General features: G+C 44.6%; 1 protein-coding gene across 1 annotated transcript; it reads right to left on the bottom strand.

Moving 5' to 3' along the window:
- Window positions 1-1,370: 1,370 nt before the first annotated feature.
- LOC122672197 lies at window positions 1,371-10,622 on the bottom strand. The gene is made up of 3 exons (XM_043869694.1): window positions 10,440-10,622; window positions 1,723-1,932; window positions 1,371-1,625 (listed from the first exon to the last, which is right to left on the bottom strand). Exons 1-3 carry the CDS (start codon window positions 10,620-10,622, stop codon window positions 1,371-1,373), a joined length of 648 nt encoding a protein of 215 aa, XP_043725629.1.
- Between the last annotated feature and the right edge of the window lie 418 nt (window positions 10,623-11,040).

The following is an 11,040-nucleotide window of genomic DNA, read 5'->3' on the forward strand; positions in this document are numbered from 1 at the left end:
GGGTCACCAACTGATAGGGGGAAATATCCCAGTAACAGAAGATGGATACAGTTGATTAAATAAACCGCAGTCTCAAAAGCATAATCCTAGTAAATGGAGGGAACAGATGCATGGGAAAGTAAGGTAAGACCGGTTTTGACAATGTGCCGATGCCATCTTGCAACAGAGCCCTGTTGTTCATGAGTGTGCAGGCAGAACACATGGTGCTGGATGCCATGGGTGGCAAAAAAAGAAGAGAGGGAACGGAATTCTCCGCCCCAATCAGTCTGAATGGCCTTGATAGGTCGTGAAAATTGTTTTTCTACCAAGGCTTTGAACTTAATAAAACAAAGAAATACATCAGATTTTAATTTTAAGGGATAGAACCAAATGTGCTTGCTAAAGTCATCAACGAAAATTAAAAAATAACGATTGCCTTCTGAAGAGGCAGTTGGATGGGGTCCCCATACATCACTAAAAATTAAATCCAAAGGAAAATAACTACGAGAAATAGTTTTAGTTAAAGATAAACTATGGGCCTTGCCCATTTGACAAGCAGAGCAAAGATGAGGAGTCCAAGGAAGACGCTGATCCGGAACCATAAGACGAAGAACACGATCATGTGGGTGTCCCAAACGATGGTGCCAACGATCATAGGAGGAAGCAGATGCCAAGTTTGCAGAAGGAGGGGAGGCAGTGGAAAAGGTGTATAAACCAGCTTTACTGGGTCCGGAAAAGAGAATCGCTTTGGTTACCAAATCCTTCACAAGAAAAAAGGAAGAGTGAAACTAAAATAATACATGATTATCACGACAAAATTTTTGAACAGAAATTAATGAGTTAGTGAGAGAGGGAATATGAAGAACATCAAAAAGTAAAAAAGAAACGATTAGAAGAAGGAAGAGATACTGAACCTATGTTTACAATGGGTAGACCATTACCATTGCCTACTTGAAGCTGATTGGTGCCTGCGTATGGATCATAAGAAGTGAAAGATTGCAGATCAGGGGTGGCATGGTGAGTGGCACTTGTATCAGGGATCCAATGGGTAGGGACGTGGGGCTATTGTGGAGGGACGGTGGAGGGGGAGGGTTATGGATGGACAGTTGAGGGGTGTTAGTGGATGGGTGAGGGTTGTGGGTGTAGTAGGCGGTGGGCTGGTTTGTTTGTTGAGGGTAAGGAGAGGGTGATGGGGTCTAAAGAAGGGATGGTTTTTGGTTATTGATGGGGGCTTGCTAGCAATAGTAGCAGGAGGGAGCCTGATGGTTGGTGCGGCCACATATGGTGCATGGGTTATGTGCATAGGCGTTGAAACGTCCAAAATCATGTCCATGACCCCGGCCTCTAGAGGTGCCACGGCCAGAGGATGAAGACCCAGAGTCGCGACCTTGTTAAGTGAGATTGACTGAAGCAGCGGCAGATGGATCAACTGTTGCACGTCTTGAGGTGATCAGGGACTCATGACTCATGAGGAGCCCATGAAGTTCAGAATAAGTGAGTGGAGGTTGGCGATACATTATGGTAGGAACGACAGATTGGTACTCTTCTTGTAAAGATCTGAAGATATGAATGTTAAAGTCCTCTGTAGGAAGCGGCTTGCCTGCAGCTGCCAGTTCATCAGAGAGTTCCTTTACCCGATGAAGGAACTGAGAAATGGTTTCATCATGCTTATGTACCAAGTTTTAAAGGGCAAAGTTGAGAGCAAGTATGCGTACGTGGAGTGTTAGGATTACTGAAGGCTACCGTAAGGGCATCCCAGATCTCTTTGCTGCTCACACGGCCCACAGCAAGTGGTAGGGCATCTTTGACAAGGGAGGTGATAAGGAGACTCATAATGGCAGCATCTTGAACGCGCCATTCTGCTGCTTTCTCAAGATCATCAGGGCATGGTTTGTCGCCAGTGACATAGTCATAAAGGTGTTGTCCAATCAGATAGGGGACAACTTGCGTCTTCTAATAGATATAGTTTGTAGAGTTTAGCTTGATTGAGAGGAAATGGTGAGCACCGGAACCAATTGTGGGGGGCACAATAAAGGATGGGGGGGGGTGGTGGCACTCACAATTGAGCTGCCTTGGTCGGCCATGGAGTCCAAATTGTGGGAGAGGAGAAAAAGAAAATTTTAGTTGTAGAAGGGGAGCTCATTTGAGCATATAGCTCTGAATACCATGTTGAGAATTGGTTGTATATTCATTCACCTTAATGTCTCTACCATAATAGTAGTGTATATCTATAGGAGATTACATTGGGATCTTGTAGGATCTTAGAGAATAATACATAATCTGAAAATTGGATATTACAAGAGATATTATCACATGTGATAATGCTGTGTATGGTAAGTCTTGGTATCCAAGGAAATGCCACATATGTTAACACTGTGAATGGTAAGTCTTCATATCCAAGGAATTACCACATGTGATATTGCTTAGAATGGCCGGTGCATTGTCACACCCCAAACCACCCCCTGGGAGGATTAGGTAGGTGACCCGAAGTGCATAACGGCAATCCGCCAAATCCCACGGATCTAGAAGCAGTTAATACACCCACGGACACACATCCCTAACATTACCATAAGTAAAATTAGAGTGCAGCAGATATACTATGTTTGAAATGAAAGAAAGATAAGACGTAGCTATATGGGAAATGATTGTCATATATACATAAGTAAAGTTGTTCATTTCTCCCATACAACCCATAAACTGGACAGTAAGTTCTAACATATACATAAGCGAAAATAAAAGTAAATATGTATAGAGTGAGATAACTCAACCTCAAAAAGAAAAGAAGAAACTAAAACAAAAAGTAAGAACGAGGATAAACTCCTGACAAAAATAAAAAAGGAGTCCCCAAGACAAAAAGCATCAAGAGCACCCTTCACGGGTCTTCATCAATAACCACTGAGAACGCTCGCATCATCAACACGACCTCCGTCGGGGTCCATATCAATATCATCATAACAACAAGGGCTCTCCTCCGCGTAATGAGCCTCTATGCCACAGTGACATCCACCTGCAAAATCATCTAATAGAAAAACATATATAACAAAGTGTGAGCCCCACTGAGCCCGTGAGTAAAACATATCATCATGCATGCATATGCAACCACATTCCACATGATCCTACATGATATGCAAGTCCAGTTATTTATTTATTAGCCACCTATAAATACAACCAAGGCAGGTTAGTGCTACTACAATCCCCAATACATTTATCCTTGGTGCGGGCTTGAAATCCCTTCCCGCGATACACCCATTGAGTTATTGGAGAGGACCAGTCAGCTCCAGCGTACACACCCTTGGTCAGCCCGACCAGCCCTCTGTGATTAAAACTGTGAGGTAACCGACTCAATATCATAATTCACCCTTTCAGTGATTCCCTGCATGTAGCTCGAGGATTTACTCAGTTTGGCATATAGCCATAATTCACCATTTCGGTGCTTCCCAAACATATAGCTTGAGGCTTCCCGGCATATTGCCCGAGGCATCCCAGCATATTGCCGAGGCTTCCCAACGTATTCGCCCGAGGTTGTACGGTAGTCCTCATGGGCATCCAACACCTTAACCCCTGTTGGTAAGGGTGCGTAGCACGGGTGATGAATCTCTAACCCCATGTCTATATGGCATCGTATGAGTCAGGCGGTGTCAACCATATCCCATTCTACGGGCTACCACATGCCTCATTCCCAAGCCGGCTACGGCATCTAGTCTAACATTCACATTCATCATGAAATATTCAAGCAAAATTGATCAACAGTCACACAGTGTGTAATATTTATGAAACTTAAATTTGATTATGTAACACTGCATTATAATTATAGAAATCAATTGTTGGCATAATAATGATGTTACACGTACATACACAATAACACTTCACTCACCTGGGTCTGGTTCTACAGGATCAGCTGTTGTTTCAGTTTCGGCTGCAGTCTGGCAGTATACCTCGAGCGCGGGATCAAACCCTACATATAAATCAGAAATATGTCACTTAATATTCCAAACTATTTTTGGATGTCCTAGGGTTGATCTAGGCTCACTGGTTTGACTCGGTGTACAGTTGGTCATCACTTGGTATTCTCTGGGCTTTGCACTGGGCTTTAGGCCTAAGTCCCGGTGCATCATTCGGAGAATGTGGTCTAGGGGTAGAATGGTAATTTACCCCCTGTAGTACATGTATCTAGGTCACAACAGCCACACAACATTGTCCCCTAGTCAGCAGTGTTGTAGGGTCAACACATGTAGGGTTTCCAAGCCCCACGGGGCCCACTTTTGTACATGAGGTAAAAATACATCTGAACAGATGTGAGGAGGGGTATTTTGGTCATTTACCACCTCCTTACACTACTTACAGTACCATAGTGGAAGTTCCCAAATTAGATCTGCAGAAATACCCACTCAAATTCTCTGAGCGATGTCTCTGGGTGATGTCTACATCGCCCAGTGCATTGCCCAGAGCCTGTTTAGAATGTGAACAGGCTCCAATTCCAAGGTTTTTCACCATGGGCAGTGTCTTCATTAATCCCCCATGCATGTTAGGTCATTATGGACCTCATGGGGTGTAGTTTGCATTGGTCCACTTGGATTTTGACCTGGACCCACCTCTTAGCTGCTAGAAGCTGCCCAGACAGCCCAGTAAATAGTAACCCAGCAGAGCTCCAGCTGCAGGCCATAGATTTGGCTGCATGCACGGGCTGTTCCACGTATGTCAGGGCAATCCAGGGTTGCTGCAACACATGGCTAGGCTGGATGAAGCCAGTGTACACAGATCTGAGCCCAGACTGCCTGTTCTTGGTGCAACAGTGCAGTGCAGTCTGGCACATGCATGGATTTTGGTCTCAGGTGTACAACAGCAATCAAAACACCATTAAAAGCTCAGATCCACCATGCATCATGTTTGCATGTTGGATCTAAGGTGGTTCATAGCAGACCCTTAGTGTTTTGGGCAAGCCATGACCAATAAAGCAACCTAGGTACTGAGATCCATGAAGATAAACAGAGAACAACAGCAAAGCAGCATAGCAGGTGTAGTTTATACCTGGAACGAGCAAAGATGGCTGCTAGACTGAGCTAGGTGCACAGGTATGCCTTCCCTTCTTCTCTCTTTCCTTCTCTTTCTCTCTTTTCTCTCTTCCTTTCTCTCCCACGGTTTCAGTAGATGAAGTAGGTTTTAAGAGAAGGCTGGGGCCCTCTATTTATAGACCAGACCTCAACTAAGGTCTGTTTGCCTGCTTAGGCCCATTTCAAGAATGTGTTTTTAGACTGATTCTTAGTCATTCTGGGCACTCAGGTGGGGTCCACAGGGGTCCAAGGGTATGAGGTGGTTCCCCAGACTCCCTTCAACCTATGGAGGGTGGCCATGGCTAGTATGGGTGGTCCCCACACATCTGCAGATAAAAATACTGCATTTTCCCACTCTGGGTGATGTGTGCATTGCCTAAAGAATACAGCAAAGTTGTTTCACTTTAGGCTTGCACAGGGGTTTGGCCTAGGGTTAGGACCTTACACCTACATGCTAACCAGGGCCTTTTGTACCTATTTTTAGGCATGGGACCCACATTCATGGAGAGGAGAGAGAATACCTAGAGTCCAAGCAGTACATTATGCTATGGGCAGTGCAACTGCAAGGATCTACAATACATCTTCTGACAGGTATGTAGGAGGATATCCTCGGGGGTTCTCCATTAAATTCAATCACTGGAGTGATACTCCATAGTGTGCTTGGATGCCATGTCAGGGGTTCCTATCCTTAAATCAAAGTTTTAGTCAGTTAGGGGCAGGTTTGACATTTCTCCGCACCTTATAAAAATTTCATCCTCGAAATTTGCTTACCTTGTAGCTCGAAGAGTTGGGGATACTTTTCTTTCATTTCTTCTGCACATTCCCACGAAGCCTCTTCTATGGGATTATTTCCCCATCGAACCCTTACAAAGGCGACCGTGCGGTTACGGAGATTGTGTTCTTTTCTATCCAATATCTCCGTAGGCTATTCTTCATAGGTCATATCCACGTCCAACTATTCAGGTTCAGTTGAGAGTACATATGTCGGGTTGTTGATATATTTTCTTAGCATCGACACATGGAAAACATCATGGACGCCTTGCAAAGATGGTGGTAATGCCAATTGGTATGCTACAGGTCCCACCCTGTTGAGGATTTCGTAGGGACCGATGAATCTTGGGCTTAGTTTGCCCTTCTTGCTAAAACGTGGCAATCCTTTTATTGGAGATACTCGAAGGAATACCTTTTCTCCGACATTGAATTCAATGTCCTTCCTCCGGTTATCCGCATAACTCTTCTGCCTTGATTGGGCCATTTTGATCTACTCTCTAATGATAGCCACCTTCTCACAGGTCACCTGTATCATCTCAGGCTCGAGATATTTCCGTTCCCCAACCTCATCCCAATATAACGAGGTCCGACACTTCCGACCATAGAGAGCTTCAAACGGTGCCATGCCAATGGTGGAGTGGTAACTATTGTTGTATGCAAATTCCACCAATAGTATGTGGGCATCCCAACTGTCGCTCATTTCCAAGACACAGGCTTTGAGCATGTCCTCCAGAGTCTGGATTATTCTTTCGGACTGTCCGTCCATTTGCAGGTGGAAAGCCGTATTAAGATTTAGTTGAGATCCCAGTGCCTTCTGTAAACTTCTCCAAAACCTTGAGGTAAATCGAGGATCCCTATCAGATACAATGCTGACAGGCACGCCATAGCAGACTATATTTTCAATATATAGTTGGGCGAGCTTCTCTATTGAATAACTTATTTTGATTAGTACGAAGTGAGCTGCTTTCGTCAGTCCGTCTACAATCACCCAAATTGCATTCATCCCTTTCCTGGTGTTGGGTAGGTTTGTCATGAAATCTATGTTAATCCTTTCCCACTTCCATTCAGGTATAGGGAGCGGCTGCAACAATCCATACGATCGGTGTCTCTCTGCCTTTATCTGTTGGCAAGTGAGGCATTTGGACACGTATATCGCGATGGTTTCCTTCATTCCCATCCACCAGTAATACTTCTTCAGGTCTTTGTATATCTTCGTGCTCCCAGGGTGGATTGAATAGGGTGAGTTGTGTGCCTCTTTAAGGATTCGGTTTTGGACATCATAGTCATCAGGCATGCACAATCTATCTCAAAACTTCAATACCCCATCATGGGCCAGTGAAAAATTTGGGTCCTTATGGACTCCTTGCTGTACTTCCCAGATTATCTTGGCCAACTCGAGGTCCAATGGTTGGTTCGCAATTATCTCTTCTCGTATCGACGACTGTAAATCCATAGCTGCTAATTGTATAGCCATGCCTTTGATCACGAGTTCCAGATCAAACTTTTGAGCTTCTTCTAACAACTGCTCTCTTACGACCAAGGAAGCGAGGGATGCAGTTTGTGATTTCCTACTTAACGCATCCGCTACAACGTTGGCCTTGTCGGGGTGGTACTGGATCTCATAGTCATAATCCTTCACCAGTTCTAACCACTGTCTCTGTCTCATATTCAGCTCCTTTTGGGTGAAGAAATACTCAGACTTTTGTGATCGCTGAAGATTTCACTCTTTTCTCCATATAGGTAATGTCGCCATATCTTCAACGCGAAGACTACCACTGCCAACTCTAAGTCATGAGTGGGGTAGTTCTTTTCATGTTCCTTTAGTTGTCACGAGGCATAGGTGACCACTTTACCTCTCTGCATTAAGACGCCACCCAATCCCGTTCTGGATGCGTCGGTGTATACCACCATTCCTCCCGTGCCATTTGGAATGGTCAAAACTGATGCCGTCACCAGCTGATTCCTTAACTCTTGGAAGCTCTTCTCGCATGCCTCATTCCATTCAAACTTTGTGCCCTTCTTTATTAGCTTCATCATGGGTGCCGAGATGCGCGAGAAATTTTCGCGAGAAATTTTCAATAAACCGGCTGTAATATCTAGCCAATCCCAAGAAACTTTGAATCTCAGTGGCATTCTTCGGAGTTTCCCACTTAAGAACCACTTTCACTTTATCTGGGTCCACCTTAATGTCGTCCTTGGTGATGATGTGCCCCAAGAATCCAATTTGGTGAAGCCAAAATTCATACTTGCTAAACTTGGAATATAACTGGTGCTCCCGCAATCGCTGCAACACGAAGGTAAGGTGTTGAGCATGCTCTTCTTCACTCTTGGAGTACACCAGGATATCATCAATGAATACGATGACGAACTTATCCAACACTTCATGGAATATTCTATTCATCATATCCATGAACACAGCCTGGGTGTTAGTTAACCCGAGCGATAAGACTAGGAATTCATAATGTCCGTATCGAGTTCTAAACACCGTCTTGTGAATATCGCTGCTCTTGATCTTTAATTGGTGGTATCCGGACCTAAGGTCAATCTTAGAGAAGACCCTCGCTCCCTGTATCTGATCAAATAGGTCATCAATGCGCGGCAACGGGTATCGATTCTTGATGGTCAGCTTATTTAGCTCGCAGTAGTTGATACACAGCCGCATACTACCATCCTTCTTCTTTACAAATAGCACAGGTGCTCCCTAAGGAGACACGCTAGGTCGTATAAAACCTTTCTTCAGCAGGTCTTGTAATTGGACCTGTAATTCCTTCAATTCAATAGGTGCCTTTCGATATGGTGCCTTGGATACCGGTGCTGCACCAGGAATTAGATCAATCGCAAACTCTGTCTCACGATCAGGCGGTAGCTGGGTCAGATCTTCTGAAAAAACATCAAGAAATTCTCTGACGATGTCAAGTTCCTCCAAGGGCTTTATCATTTCCTCGGTGTCCATCACAGTGGCCAAAAAGCCTTGACATCCTTCATCCAGCAACTTTCGCGCCTGGAGGGCGGATAAGGTTATCCTTCTGGGTTTCTTCTTTGTTTCACTTTGATAGGTGAAAACTGACCCATCTTCCAACTTGAATACTATCTTCTTTTTCGCACACATGACATTTGCTCCATAGGCGAATAGCCAATCCATGCCTAATATTATGTCAAAGTCCTTCATATCGAGCTTTATTAGCTGTGAGGTCAAGTTTCTCCCACAAATTTCTACCTAACAGGGGTCGTAGACTTCCTTCAAGCTCATGACACTACCCATCGGTGTACTGACTACTAAATCGTGTCCGATGTCTCTCGGTTGATCTTCCATCCTACTCGCAAAGGTGGTGGAAACGAAAGAGTAGGATGCGCCCGAGTCGAATAACACTCGTGCAACAATGGTTGAGATACTCAGGGTACCTAGGGTTTGTATATAGTTTAGGTTACACATATACACCGGTTATTCCCTATAACTTAGTAGTGTTCAGTGGACTTACCTGTCATTACATCGGGGTTCACCTCGGCTTCTTCGTTTGTTAAAGCGAACACCTTTCCTCGCGTCCGATTGTCCTGTGGCTGAAAAGGTCTAGCGTAGGACTGATTTGGCGAGTTATTGCTGTACTCACGCTACCTGCATTCCCTGGCCATGTGCCCCTCTTTATTGCACATGTAACACTTAAAGGGTGGAACAGCTGGTGTTGAGGCTTGGCTTACTTGACTTGTGGCTGGTCGGGCTGGCGAAGCTGCTGTTGTCGTTTGACTCATAGCTGGTTGAGCAGGTCGGTTGAAAGTGGGGCGGAAAGGGTTCTGACCCACATTTAGCTTACGGTACTAAGTCGGATTGGGGCTTGAACTGGTTCCTCGAAAAACCTTGTTTGGCTAACCAAAGGTCTGGAAATTACTTGGCCTTTTGCCCAACCCTGACGATGTTGTAGCTTTCTCTTTTTCTTTTTCCTTCAATCTGTCCTCCATAGTTTTCGCCTTGTCGACCATCTGAGCATAATCTCGGATATCCATAATTGACAGAACGGATCCAATCTCGGGTTTAAGTCCCTTCTCAAACTTCTTCGTCTTACTGACTTCCCCTTTCAGGTGCTCCGGAGTGAAATGGAACAGATCTTCAAACCGTTGCTGATAATCCAGCACTGACTTGGTTCCTTGTATCAGTGCAGAGAACTCAGCTACCTTTCTGTCCCAAAAGCTCTTTGGGAAGTAGTTCTTGAAGAAGGCTTCTTTAAATTGCTCCCACGTGGGATTCGGATAAGCGGCTTCCAGATTTGGCTTAGTAGCCTTCCACTAGGCTTTAGCCTCATTCTGTAGCTGATAACCCGCACATATCAGCTTTTGCGCATCCGTACACTCAAGCACATTAAATGCCTTCTCTAAGGCGCTAATCCACCGTTTCGGCTGCATCGCCTCGGTATTTAACCGGAAAAACATGGGTGGTTGGAGTTTCTTAAATCCCTCCATTACCTTGGCGGTAGAGTTTTTTGCTAAGTGTTGAGGCACAAGTGGTGGGACAAGTACAGGCCGGTTGGATGGTGGCGGTGGTGTTGCGCGCTCTTGCATCATGGCTACAAATTGTGTAGACATTTGGCCTAGCAGTTCTTGTTGTTGTTGCATAGTCTACATCATAGTAGTCATAAATGCATTCACCTCAACGGCTGTTATACTCAGCTGAGGTGCCGCAGCAGTGGCTTGAGCAGCCTTTGGTGCCCTCGGCAGAATAGCCGATGCTTCAAAATTTTGGGCCTGGGTTTCATTTGGTAGCTCAACCTTTGAAATAATGCGAGGGAGTCTTCCTCGATGACCACCTCGAGTACTTCTTGTGTTGACCATGGTTGCTTTTCTGGAAAGAGTAACTTGTTCAATAATCCAACACTCCTTACCGAGGTCAACAAACAAATCCTAGTTAACACATGTACATACTTATTCCACAGTTCTAGTGAATTCATGTAGTCATTCCAGCAAGGTGTGTTTTATTTGCTCATTTATGCCGTTTTGGTTTCTTTTCATTTGTTTTGTGTCATGTTATACAGTTGTACATGATGTTCACTTGAATTTAAATTTTTTTTTTTTAACAATAATTCTCTTAATTATGTACCTGTGCCTAGTAGGCAAGCCTCAGCAACTGCCAACTAGCAATAATATTCTACACGTAAAGATAGGCTATGTCACCTCTAACCTCATCTGCTAGGGATAGGTAAATAGCTCGATCCACGGGTCTACTAGTGTTCGCAACAGCTAAGTAAACTAC

Source organism: Telopea speciosissima, chromosome 8, assembly GCF_018873765.1.
Source record: "Telopea speciosissima isolate NSW1024214 ecotype Mountain lineage chromosome 8, Tspe_v1, whole genome shotgun sequence".
NCBI classification, from domain to species: Eukaryota; Viridiplantae; Streptophyta; class Magnoliopsida; order Proteales; family Proteaceae; genus Telopea; species Telopea speciosissima.

Bases quoted from the DNA above. Each gene is read 5' to 3' on its own strand.
- LOC122672197 (XM_043869694.1), bottom strand. From the start codon at position 10,622: ATGGTCAACACAAGAAGTACTCGAGGTGGTCATCGAGGAAGACTCCCT. The intron at 1,933-10,439 runs GTGAATGCATTT...TATATCTATTAG, and splicing joins TGAGTATAACAGCCGTTGAG to AAGACGCAAGTTGTCCCCTA. The intron at 1,626-1,722 runs GTAGCCTTCAGT...ACCATTTCTCAG, and splicing joins AGATCTGGGATGCCCTTACG to TTCCTTCATCGGGTAAAGGA.